General features: G+C 35.5%; 1 protein-coding gene across 1 annotated transcript in view; it reads right to left on the bottom strand.

Annotated features, from left to right (window-relative positions):
• Window positions 1–13,027, bottom strand: part of LOC143235124 (low-density lipoprotein receptor-related protein 2-like) — a 167,841-nt gene that overhangs the window by 26,041 nt on the left and 128,773 nt on the right. The window contains 6 exon segments of the mRNA XM_076472960.1: window positions 948–1,174; window positions 1,443–1,619; window positions 4,961–5,089; window positions 5,954–6,212; window positions 6,429–6,938; window positions 7,773–8,045. Of these exon segments, the coding sequence (XP_076329075.1) occupies window positions 948–1,174; window positions 1,443–1,619; window positions 4,961–5,089; window positions 5,954–6,212; window positions 6,429–6,938; window positions 7,773–8,045 (1,575 nt within the window).

A 13,027-nucleotide genomic window follows, 5' to 3' on the forward strand; every position in this document is an offset into this window, starting at 1 on the left:
GATATAAAATCTTCACTTGAATATAATTTAAACAGCTTGTACAGCATTAGGTGTTATATATTTAGTTAATTTTAGAAATATTTAATGGCAAGTTTGTTTATGTATCATACATTATGTAGTTATCAATTAGAAATTGTTCATAAGAATATTTCACCATGTTGCTAGAACTTTGAGTTTCTTGTCTCTCGAGTATTATTGCATCATAATACCTTGTATAGGATGGAATGTTCTAGACTTATATATATATATATAAAAAAATCAATGAGTTTAGTTCTAAATTGTATGATCACAAGTTTCACAATAACGATTTGCAAAATGAAATTATCATAGACTGTACTGTAATAATATTGTTAGAAGAATGATTCATCTTGTCAATTTCTTTCTAAATTAACTGACCCAGCCTGTGTGGATTTCAATGAAAAATAATTATTTAAAGCTCTGGATTAAACTGTGGTAACTAACAGTGTAATGAAGATTTGTATATACATTTGTTCTTGGTTGTTATTTTTTTAATACATTATTTTTAAAATGACTAACTGGATTTATGTTTGTTTATAATTTAAATTAACTGCCAAGATGTTAAAAACACCTAAAGAATCCAGCATTACAGAACCTGACAGTGTAATACAAAATAAATACTGTAATCAAACATTTATGTTCAGTTGAAATACTATATTTTTTAAAATATTAATTTGAAAAAATGTTTTGGATAGCTGTACTTTGCAACATACATTCCATACTAGATTTTAATGTTATAGAAATTCAGATACATTTAATACATATTTTCCTTGAAAGGACAAAAGATATCAATTTCTCTATGCAAGAAGAAAATTGCTATTGACGAAACTTCTTGATGTTCCATTTCACAACTAATTTCTGAACACTTCTAGAATACAGTGGCATTGCAGCATAAGCAATTTAATATTCAATAAAAACAAGCAACTTACATGGTAGTTGTCTCAATGGGTGATAAATATGAATGTCATATGGCCTATGTGATGTATTCCTCAGGACCTGAATGTTCTCTCCAGTGAACTTAAGAGCTTTGTAAAGTCCTTTCATGTTCCAGTCCGTCCAGTACATAAAGTCATCAAATATTGATAGAGAAAACACATGTGGTACCTTTTTTCCCTGGATAACTGTGTGTCGGTTCTTACCATCCATGTCAGCAAATCTTACAAAAAATATCAAATAGAAAGTTTAAGTTGAGAACTACAAATGTTTTATCATTAAGAGAAAACAAAACTGAAAGTTATCATTTAACTAATAATGACTTAGTTCAAGATATTTACTATTCAGTGTTGCATTGTAATAATAATAATAAAAAACACATTTTATAAAAAAATTTCTATAAACTTTTTTTTTTACAGTGTTACTTTCTTAAGTCTGATATTAAAATATAATTTCAAAACACACCACAATCACTGATTGAGTAAACTTACTCAATATAGTCTAAGTGAGCATCTGCCCAGAAAATTTTGTTGCTAAAATAGTCAATAGTGAGAGCATTTGGCCACACCAGCTTGTCCTCATAGGTTATCAGTCGAGAGAAATTGGACCCATCCAGCCCGATTCGGCCGATGAAAGCATGATGACCCCAGTCAGTCAAGTATAGATACCTTCAGTGAAGTTAATTAATTAATTACTGCTATTTGTGAAATAACATTACTTAACAGAGACTCCTACCTGTTCTCATATCATGTCACATGAAACTAAATGATTGTGATCACCTAACTTTCACAATCTTTTTTTAAATAGGACTTCACGAATTTTCCAACAGTTTTTAGTTAAGTTATCAATATTATCATGTAGGATTTTTGTTTTATTTTTTCAGTTAAATGTTTGGATAACAAAAGTAAACCTATATGGCTGATCACACACACCAGTTATTTCAGAATTGTATCAGTCTCCCAAAGAGTATGAACAAACCTTACAACAAAAAGGAAATGCTAAAAAAACAAGTAAGCACATCAAACAAGAAAAACGTAAAAAAAATTTTCTTCCAATTTACAAGTTGTTTTTTAAATATAAAACAAACAAAAACTGCTTATCAACACCATTACAGAGATATGTACATAGGAAATCGGAAAAGTAAGTATAAATTTTAAATTCTCTTTCAATACAAAGCTCATATTTTCATCTACCACTGAACTTTATAGTAAGCTTGATACTTCCTAATTATAAACAAAAAGAAATTTCTAAACCACATTTAGAACACTAATTATTACTTTTATATATATAGCAAATTAGCACCTGGAAATTACAATAATTTTAAACAACTTGAAACTCTGTACATCTTTATAAAATTTAAAATTTATAATGACAGTGAAATTTAGCTTGCTTGAGTAATCTTTTCACGAAATTAAAACTGTGGCAAAAGAGGTCTAATATTATAGTCAACAACTCAGTATTAAAATGTATAAAGTCATATGTTTGTATATTTGTTAGTAAGAAAAAAACAAACCTCAGCATTGCTTAATTTGTTCACTTACCAAACCTTGGTAATATGTTACATGCTCCATAACTAATCAAGCAATAAAGAAATGTTTAGAAAATTCACAAAACATTTATTTAATAACATATCAGGTATAATTTCAGCTACTGTAATAACACTACACAACAATTATTTTGAAAAGTTTTGCTTCCTGAAAAGTTTTTGCTGATTGTGACAGGTACTTGGTGGGTATGCACAAATATAGTTTTGGTTTTGCTTCATCACATAGGAACAGTTAACTGTGTACCGGCAAAAACATATTTAATTGCGTTTATGTTTCCTATACACTATTAAGTTCAACATAAAAGTGTTTTGCTCCTCATTTTCATTTGTATTTAATGTCCGGTGCATCACGTTGCAGAGTCCAACAGTAGTCAGCAAGCACTGACGGATTACAGTTGCCATGATATCATTTTTCCATTATAGCAATGTCCTGATGAAACCTTTCACTGTGTTGGTCACTGACAGCACCAAGTTTTGTGGGGTAGAAGTCCAAGTGTGAATGGAGGAAATGAATCTTGAGTGACATGTTGCACTTCATTGTTTTGTATGCTTTGAGAAGTTTGTCTACCAGCTGAATGTAATGTGGGGCTCGGTAATTGCCAAGAAAATTGTCAACAACATCTTTGAAGGTTTTCCAGGCAATCTTTTCCAGCTCAACTAACAGATCTTCAAACCACTTGTCACTCATAACATGTCTGATCTGAGGGCCAACAAAAATGCCCTTTTTGATCTTGGCCTCAGTTATTCTTGGGGACATATGTCTTAAATAACGAAAACCTTTGCCTTTTTTGTTCATTGCTTTCATGAAATTCTTCATAAGTCCCAATTTTATGTGAAGAGGAGGCAAAAAAATCTTTGCCAGGTTAACAAGCGGTTCATGCGCCACATTTATCTGTCCTGGAACTAACTTTTTAGGGAGTGGCTACCTCTGTCTAGAATAATGTGACTCTTTGGCACAACTGTCCCATTCACAGATGAAACAACAATACTTTGTATAGCCAAGCTGTAGTTCCAGTAACAGAGCAACGACTTTCAGATCTCCACAGATATTCCAGTTGTACTTGCTATACTGGATATGCTTCAGCAACATTTCCATGTTCTCATGGGTTTCATTCATGTGTGCTGCATAGCCAACAGGTATTGAAGGATGAACATTGTCATTGTGTAACAGAACAGCTTTGAGGCTTAACATTGATGAATCAATAAAGAGATGCCACTCTTGCAGGTCATGGTTACAATCCAAAGCAGAGAACAATCCTTTGATGTCAAAACAGAGACTGTCAACTTTTGCAAAGAATTTGGTTATATCATCTTGGCAGCTTCGAAAAACAGAAATTGTCGTACCTGGTGACAGCAAACGCCATTCCTGCAGTCTCAAACCCAGCAATTATGAGATGTGGATCGCCCGAGGAGAATGGTTCAAAATCCGGATCAATGTCACTGCCAGTTCCCTGCATTGCAGTTGCTTCATCTGGTTCGTCTAAGGTCCATTCCTCTGGTGGTTTCGGAATTGGAAGACTGTCATCATGTGGTGCAGGTCTCATTGCTGAAGGCAGATTAGGGTATTCAAATGACTTGTTTTTGACAGAGAAACTAGGCACATTAGTCAAACAGAAGTAACGGTCTGTCACATGGTCTTTCTGTTCTCGCCATATCATCGGGATAGCAAACGGCATTGTCTTTCGAGTGCCTCTGAGACAAGCTCTCAGACAGACAGCACATGTTGCACAACAAATCTGAGGTGTCCATTCCTGTTCTTGATCACCAATTTTACAGCCAAAGTACATATGATATGCTTTCTTCACAAGAGCAGTCATTGAGTCTCTGATGAACAAGCATATACTTGCCACAAATGTAGCAGAATGTATTGCGGCTGTTACGACATTGGCAAGACATTGATCGACACCAATCGTACTGTAAAATGTCTATAACATCAAATTTACTTGTTACAGTGCTACTGTGGCAATGCTATATTCTGAAACAATACGTACACACTACAAGGTCTATATTATTCCAATGAGCAGCATCTGTGTATGCAAGCCACTATTATAGCCTGCTGAAACAGTGTCAAGCTGGCTGCGGCCTGCCCAGGCATGCCCGGAGCTGCATACTTCCACAGAACAGCTTCCAACCTGGCCTGATTTCATGCCTGGACATGTCCAGACTGCACAAAACATTGTTCATAGGTCTCTTACAGAAACCAAAAGTTTTGGACACAAATATAAGAAAAAAATGACAAAACTAAAAATTTCAATGAAAAAGTTCATGATGGGCAAATTTGGATTTGATTTTCGTGATCAGCAGCCAAAAATCTATAAGGAACATCAAACAGTGTTCAAGAAGCAAAAACTTTGTTGTGCAGTGTAACATGCATTAAAAAAATCATAAAATTTATAGCACTTAAAACAAAATTAGGAGAGTAAGGAGAAATACATCACAAACATTATAATTATTATACATTACCCAATGCCTGGATGTACAGTTAAGGCCCGAGGGTCGGAGATACCTCTTCCAAGTAAGGTTTTCCTATTAGTTCCATCAAGTTCAGCAACATACAACTGTTTAGAGGTCCTATCTAACCAGTAGATTTTTCTGAATTCCAAAAACAAAAAACAAAACAACTTGGTGTTTTTTTGTATTTATGTTAGCCAGATTATGTTGTACTTAACATAATTAGAATTATGAACTGTACATTTGTATGAAGAATAAACATGAAAGATAAACTGGATGGTTAATACTTACAACTAAAGAAACAGAAAAGTGAACTAGGTGGTTTAAACCATGACAAACAGGAAAAATGAGGTAAATCTTTGACTCTTTTATGTAATAATAAAAATAAATGATGACTGAATGGTTCATCTCAGTATGATAATGATTACAAGAAAATAAAAGATATATAGTCCTTAAATAAGTCAAGTTCAACATTAATAGGCCAAGCCATCTATTAAAATCTCAGTTCATTGAAGTGCACAATATATTGTAATGATTAAACAAAGGAATGCTGTACATAAAAATATACACAGTAATAGGCATACAGCAGTTTGCAGTTCTAATTTCTCCTTTTGGTATTTAAATACTCCAATAATTCAATACAATGTTATCAACCTCTACACTCATTTAAGTGCCTCATGCTTTGTACTGTGAATTTGAAAATATATTTCATTTAATATTTACTTTGAAATGATTTTTCACTTGCAAAGTGTTACATCCAATTATGACACTAAAAATTATTTAACTCCTCTTACAGATGTTGTTGTTAAGTAATCTACTACTATGAATACTTAAACTCAAATGTTTGAATAACAAAAAATTACATTAAGAATACTTAATAATTGTGTATTTTTTCATTATAAAATTATTCAGTTTTCTTTTAAAGAAACTTCATAGATTTAAAAACTACATTCTTAGCATGCTTTACACATCTATAGATATCTAATTTTAACATAGTCTTCTCACCTTCCAATCCAGTCTACACCAAGACCTTCTAATCCATGGGTATTATGATGGATAATTGTCTCTACATTTGTTCCATTGATAAACATTCTACCAATTGTTTTATTTCCCACATCACAAAAGTACAACCTTTCTTCCTGATAATCAAAGTCAAGAGCCACTGCGTTACGTAGGTCCATCTTGATAAGATTGTACTGTGAACCATCAACACTCATGTTGCGAAGATAATAACGATTACCAAAGATAATCCAGGGGATGATATCTGGTGTTGGGGAATGCACAGAGGATAAAAAAAAACAAATAATAATAATAATAAGGCTTTTGTAACTTCAAAAACTTCTAATTATTTAATTTTACTACCACTATCATGCTTTTATACAAGCATACACATAAACATAAGTAAATCAGAGTTATGCTAGAAATTATTAAATCATTTTCATTTTTTAAACAATACTTCACATGCTGTAGCAGAACCTACCATCTTTCCGTTTGCACTTGTGAGAATCTAATTCTCGTTCGTAGTATGTATCATTGCACTTGCAGTAATAGGATCCTGGTGTATTAAAGCAATACTGAGAACAAATGCCCCCTTTCTCAGTACACTCATTAATGTCTCTACAGGCTTTACCATCTTTCATCAACTGGTAGCCTTCATTACACCCACAGTAGAAACCAGTAAGGGTGTTTACACACTTGTGCTCACACTGATTTGACTCAACCTTAGCACATTCATCAACATTACAGTGTGGAGGTTCATCAGAGCTATCATCACAGTCTTCCTGCTTGTTGCACACTCGTTCATAGTCGATACACATTCCACTCTTACAACGAAACTGAGCTCCAAGACAAGTTGGTTCTTCTGTGGTGCACTCATCTGCTGACTCATCACTTCCATCTCCACAATCATCTTCACCATCACAATGGTAGGTCTTACGGATACATTTGGCATTACGACAAGAGAATTCCTCAGCAGAGCAAGTAGGAAAAGCTGAATATAAAGGTTCAATTTTATATAATTTTACAACTTCTGAAGACAATATATATCATACAGGTATTTAAATACTAGTAAATCATAATTTTAATTATTATTATTTCTTATTAGTTTCACATTTAGAAAGATTATCTGAAACTGTTAGCTTTGTACATAGATTTGAGACTAGCATAAATCTTTTAAGTTGGCCAAACCTCACAAGGCATCATTGGATTCATAGTCCAAATTACTGTTCACATTGAAGGAACCAAACTGATGAGTCAATACATTATAATTGTTTCAGGTGTTAGTTACTATTCACTGATTTTAGATATTAAGTATTTCTACTTGGTTTGTTACATGGAATAGGTTTAATTTTTAACTTAATTTTTAGCTGTCTTTGAATCAGAAGCTTTTAATAAATAGCTAGAATTAAAATAATAATATTGGCATTTACCAACATATCTTTTATTTTCAAAAGTTATTAAAAATGAAACTCAACCACCTGATTAACTTATATTTTTCAAAGAAATATATCAAAAGTTATGAACTGTGCCGTATTACAAACTCAGTGATGACGAGAAACCCACTTGTTGAGAAATTTATATGCAAAAACGGCTCATCATGAGTGAACCTGACGATGACCGAAGAAGGTCGAAACGTTGTTCGCTCTTCTATGTAAAGTGTTTTCTCAGCCCAAACGAGCCGTTTTTGCATATAAATTTCGTATTACAAACTGTATAATTCATATAAATAGTAACACAGCAAGAACCAATACAGATACATTGCGACAACCAAATATCTTATGAGAAGCAACAGCAACAACTGAAATATATGCAATCGAATACATACTGCAATTTTTAGGCTCATCAGATGCATCCCCACAATCATTGTCATGGTCACAAACCCAGTCTTTGCTAATACACCGGTAATTACTACACTGATACTGGTTAGCCTCACAGGGTTCAGGAGTTGGGCAGTTGTTGTGTGTGTCATCTTCATCAGCCCCATCAACACAGTCAGGATCTCCATCACAAACCCATCTCTTTGGAATACAAACAGCACGACCCCACTGTTTGTTCTGGGCACACGTGAATTCTCTCTCAGAGTCACATTCACGAGTGTCTGAAACAATTTACATCCATTACATCTCTCTACATGAACCACAGATGTGTATAAATGAACATGAATGAATGAAACATACAAATATAGAAGTATTTTGCATGTATAGTCGAAAAATATAGTTTGAATGTTTTTTACCTTCCATGTCTGTAGACAAATGACTCTCTCAATACAGCTTTATTTATTGATGCACAATAAAAAACAGGAAGACACGTGTTCTAATATTTTATTACTTACTTGAAACACAAAACTTTTAAACATTGGGATTTTTAAGGGGATAAACTATAGCCTTGTAGTTGCACAAATTTCCAAACATACTATATGGTTAATATTACATTTTTGAAGGTTAAAATAAAGGTTATATATCATGTCACATGCAGTTGCTCATAAAAACACAAAATAATTGAAAAGAAAAAATAATAATGCAATTATCAATGTGTACTTTTGCAACTATGTTACCTATCAGTATGTATTGGAGATATGACATGAAAATACTGTTTTAGTTCTCAAGATAATATACAAAGTAATTTTACATATTGGATTTCACTTACAACATTTTCTGAAAATTAACCTTTTTAATTTTTTTAAATAAACAGTCCACTGATCACATCGGAACACACTGAATTCATATTTTGAAATTAAAAAAAAAAAAAGCCAATATGTTCAGTTCATAAATTTCAAGTATTTACTGCAACAATAAATAAACTGTGAATGACTTGTAATAATTTTGGAAAACTGAGCAAAGCCCACAAGTATTTGAGGAAACAGAATCCAGTTTTATTCGTCTTTCCCAATTAACATTAAAATGTATGCAAGTAAAAAGACCTATTACAAACAAAATTCAATAGCAGCTGATAATTATAAGTTGAACCTGAGCAGGTAAGTTTTATTTCAACAAGATCTTTTGGGCAGCCAAATTTAGAACGTCTGTCAAAAGAATTTCCTTGAGCTAAAGTTTTTTTGTTTTCTTGGTTGGTTGGCTGATTTAGTGTTTTATGGCACAAAGCAACTAAGCTATCTGTGCCAAACATCCAGTAAAAAGGTAAAAATAAAGTAAATGTAGTAAAATTCATAAAAGGAAATGAAGGTAAAAACAAAACAGCAACTGAAAAACAGAAAAAGCATAAGACCAATGTTGACATCCAGTCTACAATGTTAAGAGAGAAACTACAGTAATAGAAGTTGTAAAGAACTTTCTGTACCATAGTGGTAATGATCATAACCTGCCAGGAAGACTAACAGTCCTGGTTCCGGGTTATGTGTCATTATGGCCAGTATCAAAAAGTAAAGTAATAAAAGTTTTAAAAGACATGAAGCAAAAATGTAATAATAACTCACCAGGACGACTAACGGGTAGTTCAAACAGCAGTGTTAGTCACCTTTCCAGTCCTGGTGTCGAATTATTTAATATCATGGCCATTTTCCAATTTCAAATCGAACTAGAGAGATTGAGACTCTTAAAAGGGAACCACAATTAAAAAGGTGTAATGAATAAATATCAAACAGTTAAATGATATTAAAAAGATTAATGGCCATTGAAAAACTAAAAAAACTTTATCAAGGTGGACAGTGTCACCATCACCAATAACACTGTCTAATGTTATGGACAAACTTTGGGATAGAACATGTTTAAAATAGTGACGTCATTGAGGGTCGTAACAATGGCAAGAAAGAAAAATCTGACTTGCAGTGTTTTAAGTGTTACAAAAACTACACACTGGTGCATCAGTTCCAGATAAAAGAAAACGATGAGTTAAAAAACTGTGACCAATGCGTAGTCTAGTTAGAACAACTTCCGAACCTTATGGAATATAGATGGCCAAAGTCCAATATAGGGTTTTATTTGGAAAAGCTTGTTGTCACATTGCTCACTCCAAGTTGACTGCCGGCTGGCACGGAGCCAAGCCTTGAATACAGGACCATAGTCCATGTATGGAATAGGCACAGTGGTGATAGTGCCAGAGCAGATAGATTTAGCTGCCATGCCTACAAGCTCATTCCCGTGAATACCAAAGTGGCCTGGTATCCAGAAAAACTGAATAAAAGTAGATATTAATGAGAAATGGGCCAGTCGGTTTTGAATACCAGCGAAAACAGGTGAGCCAACATGAAGCGATTCCAGAGCCCACAGAGTTACCTGATTTGAAACCATCCATATAAATTGGAATGGAAAGATTGTTCTAAAGATGTTCAGTAAATAAAAGATGGTACTTCCAATCGAGAGTATCTGCCTTTCTCAGATGACTTAAAGAAAGATCACATTTGGGAACTGTAATAAGCCATGGTGGGATGGGCTGACCAATGTATTCTGCAATGTTATCCAAGGACACACATAATTCATCCAATTGCACCTGGATGCAAAAGCCAAAAGGAGCAATAGCAGATCGTCTGTTCTGAAAAAGTATAACCCGCCGAGGAAAGAAAACACATTCCAGGTGGAATGCTTTGGTAAGGAACGAAGTTTCAAAGAACATAGTAAAGACAGTTGCAAACGGCAAAGGTGCTCTACGTATAAGCTCTGAACTGGGGAGGTGCAGAAAGCCCCAGTGCAGAATTGATGTCCTTGATGATGAATGGGGTCCAGCATCTTTAAGGCTGAGGGTCTGGCAGAGCCATAGACCATTGAACCATAGTCGAGTTTCGATTGAATAAGAGCACAATATCTTAACAATGAACATCGATCCACTCGGCAACTGGTAGTAGAGAGGACACAGAGGATGTTCAGTGCTCTTCTTCATTTGACCCAAAGCTGCTTTAAGTCTGTTATAAAGGTCAGCTTACGGTCAAAGATAAGCCACAAGAACTTGGACTTAGGGACCACTGGCAGCAAAACCGAGCGTTCAGGATCAGGGTGAATACCCCGTTGGCAGCAAAGTGCATGCAAACAGTTTTAAAGAGAGAAAAATTAAAGCCGGTCACCGTGGTCCACTTCAGTACACAATTGAGAGCAGTTTGTATTTGCCGCTCAATATATCATGTTCAACAATTGATACAAGAAAGTCGTCGACATAGAGCACGCTTGCAACAGTGAGAGGGAATTGTTCAGTGATGGCATTAATCTTTATACTGAAAAGCGTGACACTCAAAACACAGCCCTGAGGGATCCCAAGTTCCTGTAGAAAAGAACGGGAAAGTGCCGAACCCACACGAACTTGGAATCTCCTGTCCATTAAAAATTTTTTTAACAAACATGGATAAATGGCCACATAACCCACATCTATATGGAGGTCTCGTAAAATGCCATACCTCCATGTTATGTCATAAGCCTTCTCAATGTCAAAAAATATTGATACAAGATGATGTTTGAAAAAGGCTTCTGTGATTCATGTTTCAAGTTGAATTAGGTGGTCCATGGTGGAGTGCTGTCATCAGAATCCACACTGGGTGGGCAAGAGGAGGTTGTTTGATTAAAGGAACCAAACAAGACGAGCATTAATTATCCTCTCTAAGGTCCTCCATAGACAGTTCATCAAAGCAATTGGATGGTAGTTTGAAGGAATCTTGAAATCTTTCCCAGACTTAGAGAAAAGTAAGATAATAGTCTGGCACCAGGCATTAGGAAAAACATTCTCCTGCCAGATCTGATGAAAAACAATTAGAAAAATATCAAGAAAAGCAGGAGAGAGAGAGTGCAGCATGTCATAGTGTATATCATCAGGTCCAACAGATTTACTGCCAGACAAATGAAGGACCATTTTCAGTTCCACCAGTGTAAAGGGATGATTATAGTCAAAGAGACAGTCAGTTGAAAAGGAAAAAGTGAACGCTCTGCCCGAGTCTCGATGGCCAAGAAGGTGGAGGAACAAACAGAAGAGCTAGATATCCAGCAAAAGCTTTCACCTAGAGTACTGGCAATGCTCCGGACATCAGCTACCTCTTGGCCATCAGAGAGTAAGATCAAGAGGGGGATAGAATTGTAGTGCCCACTGACCTTTCGTACCCTGTCCCATATGATCTTCAAACTGGTGGTAGAAGATATGCTGGTTGTGAACTTAATCCAAGATTCCTTCTGGCTTTGACGTCTTCCCCCACCAAGCATGTACACGGGCCTGTTGGAAAGCGATGAGGTTTGAAAGTGTGGGATATCTACAGAAAGTATCCCAGGCCCGTTTTTGAGCCTTCCGTGCCACGTGACAGGCAGGATTCCACCACGGACAAGGATATCGTGGAAAACATGTCAAGGTTTTAGGAATACACTGAGCAGCTGCTTGTATAATAGTCAGTTACCGCTGCCACACAGTCGTCTATTGATGGCTGACTGACGATGGCAGGATCAAGTTCTGCAAGAGCAGTGAAAGTGGACCAGTCTGCCTAATCCAGCTTCCACTGGGGCACGCGGGTAGGGTGGCATTGACCACAGCCAGTCTCTCTCAAAATTATAGAAAAACGATCACTGCCTCATGGATTACTGTCAACCCTCCATGAAAAATGGGAAAATAATGAAGGGGAGCAAACCAAGAGATCAATAGTGGTAAAGGACTGACTAGGTGCGTGAAAATAAGTGGAAGAAACAGCATTGAAAAGGGAAAGGTTGGGATCAGAGAGCATATGCTCTACAGAGCAACCCCTGCTATCAAATATAGCACTTCCCCAGAGGGGATGATGTCCATTAAAGTCCCCCAGGATTAGAAAGGGAGACAGCAACTGTTCAATGAGAGCATCAAGGTCTGATTGATCATATGTCTCTCCAGGTGACATGTAAAGAGAACAAACAGTGACGGTGCAACCCAAGGAAACACTAATGGCTACAGCCTCCAAGGGAGTGAAGACAGGGTGGGCACATGCTGATCAACCAACAGTGCCACCCCTCCATGTACTCATCCATTACACAGCCTGTCATTTCTGTACAGAGAAAACTGCCAAAAGGTGACTATCAGCAGGTTTCAGAAATGTTTCTTGTAAGGAAATACATACAGGATGGTAGGAAGCAATCAGTATTCTGATGTCATCCAGATTAGAACGTAAACCTCGACATTTCCATTGTA

This window comes from Tachypleus tridentatus, chromosome 12 (assembly GCF_004210375.1).
Source record: "Tachypleus tridentatus isolate NWPU-2018 chromosome 12, ASM421037v1, whole genome shotgun sequence".
NCBI lineage: Eukaryota > Metazoa > Arthropoda > Merostomata > Xiphosura > Limulidae > Tachypleus > Tachypleus tridentatus.